The sequence below is a fragment of the Gracilinanus agilis genome, chromosome 3, assembly GCF_016433145.1.
Source record: "Gracilinanus agilis isolate LMUSP501 chromosome 3, AgileGrace, whole genome shotgun sequence".
Taxonomy (NCBI): Eukaryota; Metazoa; Chordata; class Mammalia; order Didelphimorphia; family Didelphidae; genus Gracilinanus; species Gracilinanus agilis.
Window position 1 is genome coordinate 252707175 of NC_058132.1, and position 18069 is coordinate 252725243.

General features: G+C 35.9%; 1 protein-coding gene across 1 annotated transcript in view; it reads right to left on the reverse strand.

The window, feature by feature from the left end:
* The window catches only part of LOC123242218 (myosin-IIIb-like), a 413600-nt gene that overhangs the window by 239181 nt on the left and 156350 nt on the right, over nucleotides 1-18069 (reverse strand). Inside the window, exon 7 of the mRNA XM_044669803.1 lies at nucleotides 13570-13635. Within this exon, the coding sequence (XP_044525738.1) occupies nucleotides 13570-13635 (66 nt within the window). The remainder of the gene's footprint in view (nucleotides 1-13569; nucleotides 13636-18069) is intronic.

Below are 18069 nucleotides of genomic sequence, written 5' to 3' on the forward strand. Positions count from 1 at the left end.
GAATCTATCACCTTTCTTTCAGGATGTAGGTAGTCTGCTTCATCTTTGGCTCTTTAGATCATAGCTGGTCATGATGTTGATCAGAATTCTTAACATTTTTCGAAGTGGTTTACAATGCTGTATAAACTATTCTTTTGGTTCTGTTCACTTCACTCTGTTTCAGTTCATACAAATCTTTCCAGTGAGATACATTGTTGAGTGAGTGCTTGACTGTGAAAGCTTCCGAGAAGGTGACCCTTGGTAGCCAATCCCCATTCCACCAAGAGAGTCTGGAGCAGTTTTGTGTAGTTTGAGAAGTCAGACTTCCATCTTTTCCAGATCACTAGGGAGCATATGATGTGGGACCTCCAAGTATCCTCTCAAAGCATAAATTTCCCAGATCTCTGTTCACCAGAAAGATGAGATAATATTTCCTTGGCTCTCTGAACCTGATTTCTCAGGCTCATAATCTGATTTCCTTTAGCTGGAACCTAATTTCTTTGAACATATTTTAATTTGGGCTAGGCTAGATAATTCTAAAGAGAAGTAGAAACCCCATGAATAAAATTAAAGTCTCCAAAATCATCAGGCTTTTGACTTTAGCTTTTGATACTCCTGGCAAAAGGTAGCAGCAAATAACAGATAGGAAGATAATAAATCTAGGAAATATATTCCTGTAATGAACAAATAAGTCTATTGTAGAGTGCTCAGTTTATACAATGTGGGCTCCTAAAGAGGTACAAAGACCCAAAGAGGCTTGGTGATGTAGTGTATAAAATGCTGGACCTGGAATCAAGAAGCCTGAAATTCAAATGTGACTTTAGACACTTACTAGCAGTGTGTCCTTAGGCAAGTCACTTGACTTCTACCTATCTCAATTTTCTCATCTGTGAAATGAGGGTTTTGGAGGTTATTGGGAGAATCAAAGGAGATAACATTTATAAAGTATTTAGTATGGTACTTGACACATAGTAGATGCTTAATAAATACTTGTTCACTTCCCTTCCCATAGATATATTATAAAAGATATATCATAGGTGGCTTGGAAGGATTAAATAAAATTAATTTAATTAATTAATTTAGTTTAATAATAAATATTATAATATTACAATATTATTCATTATTATATTAACATATAATATTAAAATAATATTATACATTATATTTATACATTATATATAATTAAATGAATTAAATAAATGTGTTAAATATAAATTAAATAAATAAAAGTTACTAAACTGAATCAATCAATCAATATTAATAAAGAATAAATTAAATTAAATTAATTAAAATAATTAAATTAAAATTCACTTCTATTAACTCTCAGTCTGGTGATCTTTCTGCTATTCTAGGCTTCTGAATAGTGGCCAAGAAGTCAAGAGGACTGAGATCCAGACAAGATGGTACCAAAATGGTGGTCACCGTTTCAAAGCTGGAGGAGGGGGCAGTCACAGTTTTCCCCACCATAGTTCTTTTTTATAAAGATTCTCAAATGAATGCAGAGTGGGTTGCCGGCTACTGGTGTGATTTACACAACTTCACAAAGTACACATGAAAAAAAAAATTAAAATTTCTTTCCCTCTGAGATAGGACACACTCTGGTTATTTGCTGAGGAGCCTATATTGGTCACAGAATCAAAGAACAATAGAACTTCCATATTACAGGAGACACTGAAAGCCACATAGTTCAAGTCGAATTAGATCAAGAATCTTTCTACAACATACCCAACAAGTTGTCTCCAGGCTATGCTTAGAGATCTCCGGGCAGAGGAAAATCATTACCTCCTGAGACAACTCACCCCACTTCTGAATAGATCTAATATTCGAAGGCTTTCCTGACCAGCCCAAGTTCACCTCTCTGCAGTTCCCAAAAGCCCTGACATTCCCTGGGAAGGTACTTCATCCTATGGCTCTGGTGAGGTGTTTGTTTTGTAGAAGCAAGCACTAAATCCTGCTGAGCTATCTCTTGGTTCAAATTATGAGAAAACTGATTTCCAGTGGGATAAGAGAGATTACAAGTGGGCCATAAGTGAAATCAGAGTAGGGCCCTTGGAGTCTTTAGATGATCAATTAGGTGATCTAAATTAGAATCTCATCAGGGAAATTCAACCTTGAAATACGTAGCTATATCTGAGCTTCTCATAAAACACTTACAGGATTCCAAATTTTCACAATTAGAGAACAGTCTTGAGTTCTATTTATAAATATATTTGTAAAAATACATAAGGGAAAGAATATTTAAAGTCTTAAATTCCATTTTTTTAAAATTTTGGATTCCTCCTACATTTCTATTAATTTACTAATTCCCTGTAGCTCAAGAGATACTAATTAATTCAAAGAGCCATAATAGCTAATCATTGGTCAAATAAATTTTAAAAGGAGAGAGAAAATCTGTCACTGGAGATACCACTTTTCATTTTAATTAAAATTGCTAATTTTTGAAGTAATGTAAATAAAGGTTATTGTATCCTTCTGCTCCTGGAAGTATTAGCTCTGCTCAAACACCTCCTGAGAAAAAATACAAGAAGATTTAAAAGACCAAGAAGAATATTTGTGGGAGCTTTATCAATCATCCAGCTACAGTATTTATCTTTGCAAAGTTTGTTATTTACTGACATTGCTGAAGCCAGGGAGGAATTAAGCATCCTTGAAACACAAAACAAGGATAGGATACCAGACCTGAATTGTTGACTTGAGGGGAGATATGATCAATATATAGAAAACAAACAAAATGATGCTTGGCTTCATAAACATTCAGACTCAGTGGGAAAGCAGGAAGGTTCTAAAGCTGAATTTCACTATTAACCAGAAGAACAAAGTAAAGACATCCTTTTCAGTAGATTTAGAATGAAAAATAATCCAGTTTTTTAAAAAGCTCAGGAGCAAAGTGTTTCTGCCATTAAACATTATGCTTTATAATTTCATAGCTAAATTTTTTACATCAATTTTGACGCTGGTAATCAAACACGTCAACGAGACATCTTGTCCCAGGAAGCTGTAATCTGTGCAGTTAGTGACTGGGAGACACAAAGAAGATCAAAATAGAGAGCTATAAATAGGATATCCAGAACCTGAGTGAGACTAGGGTCTAGGAAGAGATCTAAAGCAGAGACCATGATGTCAAAGATAGAGAGGATATTGCTGAGAGAGGAGGCAGGCCAGGACTGGACAATCGGGGAATTCACATGGGGTGAATTCAGGAAAGACTCTGGGTCCTAGTTCTAGCACTCAATGACCTTCTCCTTCTAGGTGTCTTTCATGGAACATGGAAGAGGGAGGACACTAAGAGCTAGTGTGGTAATTATCACCATCCTCAGTCCTGGGATGTAGAGAGAACATGATGCAGAAGAAGTGGGACATCAACCCTAGAAGAAAGAACTATTGATTGAGGTGGCCCTGGGTATAGACAATATGTAGACAAGCCAAGAGAGGAATCATGTCCATTTAAATTTCAGCTCTCTGGCACAAAGTTACAGTCAGTCCACCCTAGGGATAATTCTGCTTAAAGTGTCAAATCATATAGCACCCTTGACAAAAGGCAATCATTCTCCCTTTGCTATACCAAATGGACCATTGGACATATACTTCAAGGATGTCAAAGGTAGAAACAAAATTCCCATAAATAGTAAAGTATTCATAATAGCACTTCGTTTAGTAGGAAAAAAACTAGAAAGAAACTAGGAGCTGATTAACTGAGGCAATGGCTGAACAAACTATGGCATATGAATTTAATGGACTATTATTGCGCCATAAGAAATGACAGATATAAAGAACTCCCAGAAACATGAGAAGACTCATAAGAAGTTATTAAGAATGAAAAAAACAGAACCCAGAGAGCTCCATACATAACAACTATAATAATGTAATTTAAATGAACAACAATAATGATACTAGAAGCCAGGTAAATTCATTTTAAAGGTAATGAACAGGTAACTGGGCACAAGGGACAGATAATAATACACATCTCCCTCTTCTTGGTACAGAGGTGGGAGATTATGTTAAAGACCATTTTTTTGACATTTATATGTCATATTTGTCATATTTTTCTTTTTGACATAGAAAGGTTATAGAGGAGGGAGAGACGGGGAAGGAGGACATGTTTATATTGTATAAAAAAGAAATAGTATCAGTAAAACTAAAAAAAATTGATCTTTATTGCTTAATGAATGCAAAAGCCTTGGACTAAAGCAGGTTAGCCACTGCTCACTGATAAGCAATATTTTAGCAACACAACAGGAAGAAACCCAGGAACAAAACAAAAGTAGCCATTTTGGTTCTGAATTGAAAGATGCACAATAAGCTGAAATTACAAGGAAAATGGTGAAATCTGCTCTGGACCAGGGTGTGGCAATCCAGAGAAAGAAGGCAATTGCTGCTATGATAGGATCAAAATGAGAAAGCTGGAGCTGAATGGAGAGGGGCTGTCACTACTGAGGTCTGGACTGGTACTTGCACCAGATAAACTTGTTATGCAAATGGCATTAGCCAACAGGAAAACAGCAGATAAAGAAATTGCTCTAAAGCCAACCACTTGTCATAGAAGTGACAATAAACCTCTGGCAGGCTCCTAGCCAGGATAAAAGGCAGTATGGAATTATAGGAGTTTTGCTTTAAATTTATGTAACTAAGCTGTCAAGAGTCATGCATTGACAAATGCATAACTAACACATATAAATGAGTCAATTATCACTAATGACTAAGGGTTGCAACTGGGAGTCTGATGGTTTCATTATTTTATTTTAAACCCAGCAACCTGGTTTACTAACAGAATTTTAGACCTGCTTTTAAAAGTATGTCTTCACCAAATTCAACGGGCTACTGACTACTAACCTGCAAAACTCTGGGGTTCATCTCAAGGTAACCCTTTCCTAATGATACTTAGCTTTTTTCTCAGCTTAGGAGGTAGGACTACACAAGGGTCAGACAAACCTATTTAAATGGTCATCTTAATATACAACTGTCTATCAGGCAGCTGATGTGCTGGAAAGAGCAAGGGACTACTAGCCCTTTGGAGCCCTGGGTTCTAGACCCATTAGCTGTGTGACCTGGGGCAAAACACCTAACCTTTCTGAGTTTGTTTCCTCATCCAGAAAATGAGGTTAACTGGACAAAATCAGTGTTTTCCTCTGGTCAGGGCCCACAAAACTTTTATTAGTGAAGGTCTTTCCTTCATAAAAACCAAGCCAGACAAAAACAAAACAAAAAGCTATAAACTTCAAAAAAATATATTGTATTTCTTATTCCTTGTTTGACCTTGGTCTAAAAACCCTTCTTCATGCCCTGTTTTTACATAGACAAATGATAGGTAAAGGAACAGATAACATAGATAGACTGGTTGATCTGTAAATATAGACAGATGGAGGGAGGGAGGGAGGGAAGAAGGAAGAAAGTCACACTATATGAAGTAGAGTCTCTTTTAGATATCATCCTCTTTCTCCCTGTGTCCTGCTTCACCTAACCCTTGGCTTCCTCCTTTTCTACCCCCTGACTCCACTAGGATCTAGGCTGAGGTTTCAAAGGTCAGAAGGCATTTATAATAGAGGAATTTCACCTGCCCATACTATAGTTGGAGTTGTCAGGGATAGGGACCAACTGATCTTTCATCTCTAAAGGTCATTTTAGCTTTAACAGTCTATGGTTCTACCTTTCCAGGCTTAGCAAAGGATCTACTTTTCTGTGATAACTGGTCTAAACAGAGTATATGGAAGAAATAGAAATATCTTTTCAAGGGACACTAATACACTGTTGAGAGAGCTAAAAATTGGTATTACCATTCTGGAAATCATAAAATTCTGGAAATCTTATGTAAGGAGGATGAAGGAAGAAAAAAAAAATTCCATAAATGCCAAAATAAGCAATACTTTTTTGTAATAGTCAACTACTTGAAATGAAGTAGATGCTCATTAATTGGGTAATGATTATGAAAATAGTAATACATGAATATATTGCAATATTTTATTTAAAAAATGATAAAGATGGAGATTTCAGCCTTCTCTGAAATGGTTCTAGAAGCCTGAATCTGCAGAAATTTGGGGGGTTTGAAGATTTTTGCTCATCTCATAAAGCAAGGATATAATGCATGGTTTGAGATTAAATGATCAGGAGAAGGAGAGAAGGAAAAGAGGGGACAAACCAAGAGGGAGATAGTGACACTTTCTCCAGTCACTGTGGCAGCAGTGGTGACACATAGGCATTTCCCCCTTCTCTAAACCATGCAAAGGCTAAAGGGAGAAGAAGAAAGGTACAAGGTTGGGACTGTTCCTGCTGTCATTTACTCAGGAGGTTGGAGCACAGAGGAAAAAAATAAATATATATGGGAATATAAGGACTAGGTAGTCCTTATACATTGCCCCCTCATCCCCATCTTATCTCAGCTAGGTGAGAGTGGTATTCTAAGTCCATTCTTTTAAACTACTAAAAATTGAATCTGATTGATTTAATCTTTTTTAATAAAAAAAAATTTTTTTAACCCTTGTACTTCAGTGTATTGTCTCATAGGTGGAAGATTGGTAAGGGTGGGCAATGGGGGTCAAGTGACTTGCCCAGGGTCACACAGCTGGGAAGTGGCTGAGGCCGGGTTTGAACCTAGGACCTCCTGTCTCTAGGCCTGGCTCTCACTCCACTGAGCTACCCAGCTGCCCCATAAAAAAATTTTTTTAGCAATCACCAGAAATCTGCTTTTTCTCCTCCCACCCACTACTAGAAAAACGAAGTCCTTTTCACAAACATGTATGGCCAAATAAAACAAATTCTCACATTGGCCATGTCCTTCTCACCACACCATCCCCCAAATTGTCTCAATTTGCATTCTTACTTCATCACCTCTCTATCAGGAGGTGGGTAGGAAGCTTCAACATGAGTCCTTTGGAACTAGGATTGGTCACCAAACTGATCAGACCTCCTAGTCTTTCAGTTATTTGTCTTTTCAATATCACAATCATTGCTCATATTGTTCTCTACCATTTCTAGGACCTCTGTTGAATTGAACCCCTTTTATGACTTCTGACAATGATAAGATTCTTCAAGAACACATTTATTATCATGTCATCTCCCCATATTAGAAAATAAATAGTTTTAACCTTTTTTAGTTCCTTATGATGTTTATCCATGTTTATCTTCTTGCATTTTTCTTGACTTCTGTGTTTGCACTTCAAGTTTTTATATCCCTCTGTAGTCTTTTATCAGGAGAGCCTGGAAGTACTCTATTTTGTTAAAGGTCCTTTTTTTTTTTTTTCAGTTTTACTGGGGAAGTTATCTTTGGTTGAAAGTTTTTATCTTTTGCCTTCTGGAATATCATGCTTTCCACTTTTTATAATGCTGGCTGTTAAACCTCAGCTGATCTTCACTGCAGACGGTTCCTCATTACTTGAATTCTCTATTTTTGAATGCTTATAGTATTTTTTCTTTGACCTGAAAACTCTGGGTTTTGGCTATAATGTTACTGGAAGTTTTCATTTTGGAGTTTCTTTCAGGAGGTGATGAGTGCGGTAACTTTATTTTCACTTTTCTCTCTGGCTTTAAGAGATCTTCATAGTTTTCTTTTATGATTACTTGAACTACTATTTCTAGGTTCTTTTTATTTTTTAAGGGTGTTCATGGCTTTCAGTTAGTCCAATCATACTTAAATTATCTTAGTCTGTTTTCCATATTGGTTGTTTATACTAATATACTTCATATTGCCTCTATCTTTTTAGTCTTTTGACTTTTTAAAATTCTGTTGTCTCATTGAGTTGTTAGCTTCTATTTGGTCCAGTGAGTTTGTTGCTAAAGTAAGGTTTTGTACTTCTCATACTAAGCTATTAATTCTCTAATTCTTTCTTTTATATCTTTCATTTCTTTTCCAATGTTTTCCTTTAATTCTCTCATTTCATTTGCAAAAACAATTTTAGCATTTTTTAAAACCCTCCCTTCATCTCTTTTAGGAATTCTAGTTGAACTTCAGCCCTTAATAAGCTGTGGTTTTTGAGGCTCTCCTTAGAGAATGTTTTGAAGTAATTCTCTTCTGAGTTTGTGTCTTGAGCACCTTGCTACATTAATAGATTTTAGTGATGCAATTCTTTTTTGATTGTTCATTTTTTTCCCTTACTTTCTGACTTCAAATTTGAGTTAGGGCCAGGTAATATGTACCACTAGGAGGTATGTCTGAGCTGATCTTGCTGACGCCTTCTTGTGGTATGGCTATTATTATTTCAGAATTAAAGGGACTACTCAAGCTTGGGAACTGTACAAGCTTTTAGCCATCTCGTAGTGGTCTGATACAGAGCAAAGTATGATTTCTACCCTTTTAGTTTGAGTTCTGCAAGTTCCAGACCTAGATTTAGGTCTGAACAACACATCTATGGGACTTGCTCCATTGGAGTTCCAGTAAACTGCTGCTAGACTCAGCCACTACCAGTAACTGGAAAGCTCTGTTAAATCAGAGTGACAGAACTGTAGGATCCCCTTGGTCTGGAATTCTTGCACTGGTTATTTCACTGTAGACTTCAGGCTGGGCTATAAGCTGAAACTGAGACCCCACTCTGTCCCTTGGCTCCAAGACACATAGTTGCTGCTTGCTTCTAAACTTGTCCCTTGCTCTGAACATGGTTTATGGAATGCCACCCCTATTTACACCCCTATTTACATTTACAGATTCCCTATTTAGTCATCCCTGCACAAATATAGGTCTTTCTGTGCCTGGATTTAGGACTTCTTTCCCTGGTATATGACTATGCCCGGTACAGTTTATCTCTGGTTAGACCTCTGGCCTCAGTGGCCATACCTTCCTATGCTGCCTTGGGCTACAAAAATGAGTTACTATATTTTTTTCTTGGATTTTCTGATCTGGACGTGGGCTGGAATACTTTCTAGATCTATTTGGAGGAGTATCAGGGGCTGTTTGACTGCACTTTCTGCTACTTACCTGATTGATTTAATCTTATTTCACACAAACACCTATTTGTTTGTAATCCTTTGTTAGGAGCATGAAAATGCTGGATAGCTCTGGGAACTCCAAAGGTGAGAACAACCATTCCTAGGACAGTACTGGATCTAATCCTCCAGTCCAGAGTTAGTTTCTCTAAGGGGCATAATTACAAGCCAATCATGTGTTTCACAATTATACTCCAAAGAGCAGAATTACTATGAACCTTTTAAATCTGCCCCATCAGACCATAAGCCTAACCTCTTCTCATACCTATTGTCATAGAAGCATGTGAAGACTTTATGAATTGATAAAACCATATCCACAGTAATTACAACAATGTAAACAGAAAGAACAAAAAATAAATGGGGATATTTATAATTATGACAGCCATCTAGCTGACCAAATAAAATTGTTTTTAAGGAAAAAAAAGTTTCTGTTTAGACAAAACTATAGACAAGGAGTGTGTTTTTCATGGAAACTTTCTAGTGCAACTTCATGCAAGGTGAGGGAGTTGCTGTTCAATAGAAAAAGTCTAGGACATCAGAATCCTATGGTATTTCTGCTTGAATTTGTAGCATAAACTGCAGAAGAAGTAGCATAGATAGAGGACGTCTCTAAGAGAGGTAAATTGTCAGCAAATGTAACGAGTTAAGGATAACAGCCAACTGTGACATTCTCTTAGGGTAGGCTAGAGTTTACTATAGGTATACAGAAGTGATAAAATTGAATTGCTTTCATTAGGATGAATAATGTTCAGGCTAAAAAGGTCAATCTGTGAAAACAAGATTTAAAGAGTGGGGAAATGTCAGGGTTTCTAGATGAGGTATACTATGGGCTGTGCTAATGTCAGCTCTGGCCTCATATCCTGGCACTATAAACAATGCCCTAATTTTCCCCACAGATACTTATGCCCCCATACCCAACTCCATTTCAGTTCATAGGCATCTCATTTTCAACAGTTCTGGAAAGCATTGCATTATAGAAGAAAAAGTCATCAATGTGGAGTCAGTGGGGCTTGTGTTCAAACCTCTCCTCTATTATTTACTATTTCTTTGACCTTGGAAAACACTTTATTTCTCTGGGTCTTAGTTTTTTTGGTGAGATGAAAGGGATGTGAGTAGAGATCTCCAAGGTCTCTTCTAAATCTATATCTAAGACTTATCATTTTATGTTCTTGAAAAGCTATGTAGAAGTCAATTTTTTAAAAAATTAAATGGAATGCACCAAACATTGCTAAGATCCCTTTCAATTCCAAATATATAATTCTATGAACAATAATCCTAATGGAATTCCATTGGTAATATTTTTTGTCCAGAAAATTATCCTTTCAGTAATTAATGACTTTTTTTTATCTTTTTGGCAATTTTGAATTTTCATGTACAGTGAAAATCTTTAAAGATGAGTTGAGCTAGACCTAGTGCTGACTATCAGGGGATACTGTGCTCAAGATAGGTAAAAAAAACCAAAAAAACAAAAAAACAAAAACCTCTGTCCCTTCCTAATTGAAATGAAAGACTATGATTTTGAAAATAAATTTATTTAGTTATAGAGTAGTCATCTTCAGCCTCAGTGTTCAGCAGAGTTAAATATTATTAGCCACTCCAGGTGCAGGTTTTGGTAGATCTAGCCTTTTGCTGTCAATCATGGAGCACATTGCATCTAAATGCTGTAGATTTAAAGAAAAAAGACTTTAAATAAGTTGGAAAATAAAGACCAAGAGATAGTTAATCATTCTGTTTCTTTGTGCATGGACACGTGGGCTGTGTGGATAGACTTAGGTAAAATCATGTAGCAGATGAAGCAGGTTTTGTTCTTCTCCTTCTCAAACATTGTACTTTTCCTCCTTTTGAGGTTTTTTTTTTATTCCTCTTCCCCAGGGCACCCAACAGCAATCCAGCTCTATTTCCTGTAGTCCTAAATACTTTGGAGTATTTAAAATTGCTACTACCAATCACTCAATCAATAAGCATTTATTAAGTAACTGTCTGTACCAGGCATTGTACCACTGATCCATATGAATTTACAAATAAGTTATATCAAAAATATAAATAAAAATTAAAACCAATGCTACATATATTCATTTCAAAGATTGAGAAAGCACTTTATCCAAACTGCTTTTATAAAACAATTTTGTTTCTAATACCTAAAACACAGAAGAACAAAAGAAAAGGAATGCTAAGTCAATATTGTTGCTGGATATTGAATATAAATTATATAACCTTAGCCAAAAAGACTACAGCAACATAATGAAAAAAATATTCACCCTGATCAAGTTGGATTTGTATGAGGAATGTAAGGATAGTTTGATATTAGGACAGCAAAAATTAACATCATAAAAAAAATCCACAAACACACGATTGTACCTATAGATGCAGGAAAAGTCTTTGACAGAGTTTATAACACTCATTTATGACTGAACAATCATATGCAGTTGGGAAACAGTAGAAACTATTTCAGCAATTTCAAGTATAAATTAAGGATGTCTCATTTCTTTGGATATTATATGACATGGTTTTACAAATGCTAGCAATAGGAATAAGACAAAAGAAAGACGCTGAAAGCATTAACATACCCAAAGAGAAGACAAAACAATCCTGACTTCCTCATAATATCAAGACTTAATTATGAAAATCAGCAAAGAAATGTATCAATAAATAAGAGAAATGCAAATCAAAACAATTCTGAGGTTTCAAATTGCATACAGCAAATTGGCAAAACAACGAAAGATGAAAATACTTAGTTTTAGAAGGGCTATGGAAAGACTAGCATACCAACAGACTGTTGGTAGAAATGCACACTGGTACAACTCTAGAATTATATTAATTAATCAACTCTGGAATCATACTAAGAATGAGATTAAGGGTGACTGTCTTTTTACCCTTTGCCCCAGGAATCCCATTGTTAGACAAATATCTCAAAGAAATCAATTAGAAAGAAAAGAATAACATGCACCAAGTACTTTTTGGTGTAGCAAAGAATTAGAAATAAATAGTTGTCCATGGCTATCGATCAATCGACAACTCTATAGTAAGTAGTTGGTATGTACCTGTAGCTGTGCTAAACCATGGGATTAGAATGAAATAGAATGAAAAAACAAAACCAAGGTAAAAATAGTCTTTGCCTTTGAGCAGTTTACATTCTAGCAGTTATCCCAGTTATGGTATATGAATATAATGGTGTATTACTGTCTATGAGAAAAGATGAATATGAAGAAGAGAGGGGGCCATGGAGAGACATATTAACTGATAAAAGATAAATATAGCAGAATCAGGAAAAGAACATACACATGAGAACAGCAATATAAATGGAAAAACAATAATAACAACAAACATATGAAAGGAAAGCTACATAATTATAATAACTAAGTATAGCCCCAAAGAAGAAATAAAACAATGCATCACCCTCCCTTTTTTCCAGAGGTGGATGACAAGCATATATTATCAGACTTTATTTATATTTTGATTAGTTTTAGTGAACTACTTTTTTCCTCTCTCTTTTTAATTTGTTATAGGGGATGACTCTCTGGACAGAGAAGGGTAGGGAAGGCTATATTAGGAAATGAGGGTGATGCAAAACAAATGATATCGATAATTTTTTTAAAAATTAACAATGGTAAGACAATGTCCAATACTTAGTGTGACCTCACTGCCTACAGAGGGGGAAGTCAAGGAAAATGCTTGATAAAAACAAACAAAAAAAACCCCACATCATTGGGTTAAAATGAAATAGATTCTGTCAGTGTTTTTATGCCAAAAATTAATAAAAACATATTTTTTCACTTTTATCAGAAAAAAATTAACAATTATACTTATCAAGCATTAAGCCTTTTTTTTACTATACTGTGTACACTTATTTAAAATGGAATGTGTTTATCTAATTAATAGTGCAACTTTTAAAAGGACTTTAAGATTTGCAAAGCACTTTATATCCATTAATGTTTTGCTTCAAGATCAGATAGGCAGTAAGTGACCAATCTGAGATTCAAACTACACCCTCTGACTAAAAAGCCAGTTCTATTTATGCCTCCCCTTCATAATGTTATTGTGAAAAGGCACATTATAAGTCTTAAAACCCAATGTAAACATGTTGTGAATATTATTTAGTTTCAATCATCTATTGGTTGAATTCATCTCACAAGTTCATGCAGTTAAGAAGAATCAGAGGCAGAATTTAAATCCGTGTCTTCCTATCTCTTAGCTCAGTACAACTTTTTACTGAAAGATAAAATACATGAAATGAAAATTTTAAAGAAAATATAACTTTGCCCTGAGCCCTGTGCAATACTACAAGTTCCTAGGGGAACTTTTTTGCTGGCTCTACAACTATTACTTTACAATTATCTAAACAGCCACCACTCTTTCCTTTCTCCCAACAGAAAGTTGCAACATGGATAACAAATCTAAGCCATTTGATCTTCACAGAGTTTTGTGCCAAGCAAAGAAAAAATGTTAATAGCCTTACTCTGGGTCAAAGTAGCTTCTCAGATACATATGGTTCATTGTGTTTAACAGGACAAATTGCAAAACAAGGTCAAGCTCAATCTTCTGTCTTTTTTCCTGAACAAATTTTGCGCTGTAATCTACTAGTCTGTACAACAGTGCAGAGTAAATTCCATAGTTTAGATTTCACCAATCATTCTTCAAGGCCTCGCTGGGTAAGCAATTTTTAATGGAAGAAATACTCACTGTGAAATGAAGTGGTTGAAACCCCAGCACCATTTTTCTGGATGAAGTAAGGTAGGTGGAGGATTCCTAAAAATAAAAAAGAGAATTGGATTATTTTTCCTTTTAAAAAAAATAGCTCTGTTAAAGGAGGGAAATATCCTTATCAATATATTTGTTAATATCACTAAACACAATCGGCATAATTTTTCCTAGGTAGAAAACCTAAGAAATTTCTGCAATGACACTTTCATTCATTCATTCACTCATTCATTCAACAAATATAGTAGGAACTCATTTTATATGAGAACACATCCAAGGACCCTTTGTGTAAGCTGAAAATTATACACGATAGCAAACTCTTATCATTTAATAAATATTTCTTATATGAACATTCCTAGGCACTTTGCAACTTTTCTTAGGCTTATCAGAGCTGCCAGCATCACTAGTCTTGCACTTAGGGGCCATTATTAATAGCTAAATAGCACGAATGAAACAAAAAGAAGCATTGTTCCAACATGGACATGAATTAGCACAAGCCAGAACTCTGGACAGAGACTGATATGGGAGCTAATGTTTGGTGTGAAATAACATAAAGACTCACATTAATGCTTCTCTGAGAGGGAATGACAGATTTGAACTGCTATGAGACTTTATGCCATTTGGGAAAATGATGTGGATTGAATGCATAATGAAAATGTTTTATTTTATATATTTTCCTACCTTTATTTTTTCAATTGTCAATTGAATATGTGTGCCTGTTGAGTTTGAATAAAAGGAGGCTCTACTGCATTTTTTAAGTTCTTGCTCTATGCAAGGCACTGTGCTTCATGCTTTACAAATAATCATACTAACAACTTGATAAAAGACAGAAGGACACAGTAGTAGAGGGTCAATCTTTAAGTCAGGGAGACTTGAGTTCAAATCCTATCTCTAATAAATACTAGTTCTATGACCCTGGGCAAATAATTTAACCTCTTCAGACAGCTAGGTAGAATGGTAGATAGAGTGCTGGACCTGGAGTCAGAAAGACCCGAGTTCAAATCCAACCTTAGATATTTATTAGCTTTGTGGTCCAGAGTAAGTCACATAAACACCAGTTTTTGCCCTCAAGTTCCTCATTGGTAAAATGGGGATAATAGTACAGACCTCTCAGGACTGTTGTGAGGATTAGTTAATATAATATATGCAAAGTGGTTAGCACAGTATTTGTCACAGAGTAAGCTTTAAATAAATGTTAGCTATTGTTTATTATTATTATTCTATGTGAGGCAGGATTCAAACTCAGGTCTTTCTGACTCTAAGCCAAGAACTTTAAAGTATATATCTAAACCCTGTTCATGCAGGTCTATCTATTTTAAAAATAATTTTCATGTTGAATTTAAATATCAAATAGAATAGGCATTTTCATACACATAGAAGAAAAAGAGGATTGGGCATGGAGCTCTAGAGCTCTATTATATACTATACAGATTATTTTTCCTTTTTAGGCATATAATAAGAACAGTATAGCTTTCAAAGCAATCCCATTTGTCTCACCTTCCTTCTGTTCTTTTTTTCTACATCAAAAATAAAAAGGTACCTCAACAACCCTCTTTTTTTTTTTTAACCTTATCCTTATTTGTCCTTGCCTTCCCACCTCTTCCAATGGGGGAAAAAAAAGAAAAAGAAAAACAAATAAACATAGTCAAACAAAACAAATTCCCACATTGCCTGGGTCCTAAAATGTATATCTTACTCTGCTTCTTGAGACAGCTCCATTTGTAAAGCTGGGCATATTCAAAATGAACCTGAATGGAGCTTCACCGCTGGCTGACCTTGCACCCTAGAGACCAGGGTATCATACTTGGACTTTGTCAACTGAGTCTCTATAAAGGTAATTTTTAAAAACCACAAATAGAGGGGAAACAGGGAGCATTTCAAATCGAGAGGGGCTTGTAGAATGCTTGGTCTTTGATTGGGCTTGCCCTGGAGATGGCAGGTCTCTCTTAATCTGTGGATAGGCACCAATGGTGGCAGCATATCTTTGTCCATCCTCTTTCCTTTGGCAACAATCTAAGACTCTCCTCAGAGGAGACCATCTCTAGGAGTGAGATGATTCAAGATGATGAAGTCAGTGCCCAGCTGTGTAATTAATCGCATGACATGTGTTGCTCTTTTTTTTTTTTTTTAATTAAACCCTTTTCTTCCATCTTAGATTCAATACTGTGTTTTGGTTCCAAGGCACAAAAGCAATACAGATGAGGAAATAGGGGGTTAAGTGACTTGTCCAGGATCACAAAAGTAGAAAGTATCTGAGGTCAGACACCCAGGAAAGTAGTGGGTTAACTGAGGGTACTGGGAAGGGGCATCTACAGAGAGGATACTATAACAACAGGATTTAGGAAGTGGCAGTCCAAGGCTGGAAAAGGGAAAGAGAGTAATCATACAATGTGGTACAGATTGGTGAGGGACCCAAAGTATAGACATGACAAGCCAAAAGAATAATCAAAGGAAGTGAGCCTTCCACCCAGCTATCAATACTATGAATCTAAGTCCCAAAGGACTTGTCGTAGTTATGTCTTTGTCTGCCTTGTAGAGTAATTGTGAGGAAAGTATTTGTAAAACTTAAAGGAGTATAAATGTATAATTATTATTGTTTCTCTTATAGCAACAATACTTGGCCTGTGGTTTCATTGGCATAGGAAACTCATAAATGAGGAAACTTGTAACAGTGCATAAAAGCACTTTTTTCTTTCTTTTCTTTTTTTAAACCTTTACCTTCTGTTTACTATCATTTCTAGGGCAAAAGAGTGGCAATGGCTAGGCAATTGGGGTTAATTAAGTGACTTGCCCAGAGTCATACAGCTAGGAACAAAAAATGCTTTTTCTATATAGTTTGAGCATGATGTCTAAGGGCACCGAAGATTATATAACTTGACCAGGGTCACATAGCCAGTATGTGGCAGAGGCAGGAGGATTTGGACTCAGGTCTTCTTGACCCTTAGCCCAGCTCTTGATCCACAACACTATGCATGCTACCCTTCTCTAATCCATTTATTACATGTCAGACCTGGAGTCAGGAAGACTCATCTTTCTGACTTCAAACCTAGGCTCAGACACTTACTAGCTGTGTGATGCTGGGTGAATCACTTAATCCTGTTTGCTTCAGTTTCCTCACCTGGAAAATGAGCTGGAGAAAGAAATGTCAAGCTACTCCAGCATCTTTGCCAAGAAAATGCCAAAATGAGTCAGACACAACTGAAAATGACTGAACAACAAAAATGTATGTTGTGGTTACTTGTATATAATTTATGCCCCTCATTAGATTATTTTGTCCTTAAGAAACAGGGTGTCTTCTGACTTAGCTCTGTCCTGCCTACCCAAACCCAGGGCTTTAAACAGAAGAGGCTTTTAAATGTTCGTGGAATGTTCCATAATGGAGTTTTATAAACAAAGAATCCATATTATGAGCTTATTAGAAAAACCCATCAAATAATACTGAACCTTGCGAGAAATACTCCCATAAAATCAATGACCTCTTGCCAAATTCCCTTCAGAGTGAAAATGACCCAATGAACATTCGGACTAAAGGGAACATTTTTATTCTAGCTAAAGTTCCATGCATGTCTGTGGCCCATCATAAACATATAGCTTTTTCTTCTCAGAGAACATTAAGATACCCAGTGAAGGTATCCCGAAAGATGAGCTCATCTGCTCGGAATCCTGAGAAACTGCAAAAAAAGAATAGAGGCTCTTCTTGGTAAAAGCATCCTTGTGCTGGAACATGAAGGCCAGGATTAGCTGATGATTCAAAAAACGCAGTCACAGTGAGCCTTTCCAAAGGCGAAATCTAACTTCTGAAATAAAATGCATCAGTGGGAGGAAAGAGCAATGGATCTGGGATCCAAAGACCTGGATTTTAATGCTAGCTCTCACTAATTATGAGCTGTGAAACTTTGGGCAAATCAGTCAACTTCCCTGGGCCTCCGTTTCATTATCTGTAAAATGAATGTTAGACTAAGTTGCCTTCCAGCATAACCAAACTATGCTTTAAGTAATGACTTGCACTCTTCAAACCTTACCCTTGACAGAAAAGGCATTGGAAAAAAGTGATTTTATGGTTCCATATTGAGGATCTGAAACAAAGTCAAGGAAATTTACTATAAAGTCTAGGGACCACATTTCTATATTTCAGTCATTTCTTCATGAGCAGATAAAAGAAAATTTCCCCATCATTCTGTTCTTTGTAACTATACACACACACATACACATACACAGAGTTATTTAAGCACCAGATAAGTAAGGCATCACTGAATAAAAGAATTTTAGATTTTCTCTTCATATCAATATTCTGCTGTTCCTCTCTATTAACACAGATAATAAGGAATCAATATATATGAGTATAAATTGGAACAGAGGTAAGCTTTTAAAAGAAAGAAGTCCTTTCAAACTCTAAATCTATGATTCTGTAGATATATGGAACCATAGGGAGTGTGTATATAAAACCATACATTGCATAATAATATATGATTACATATGACT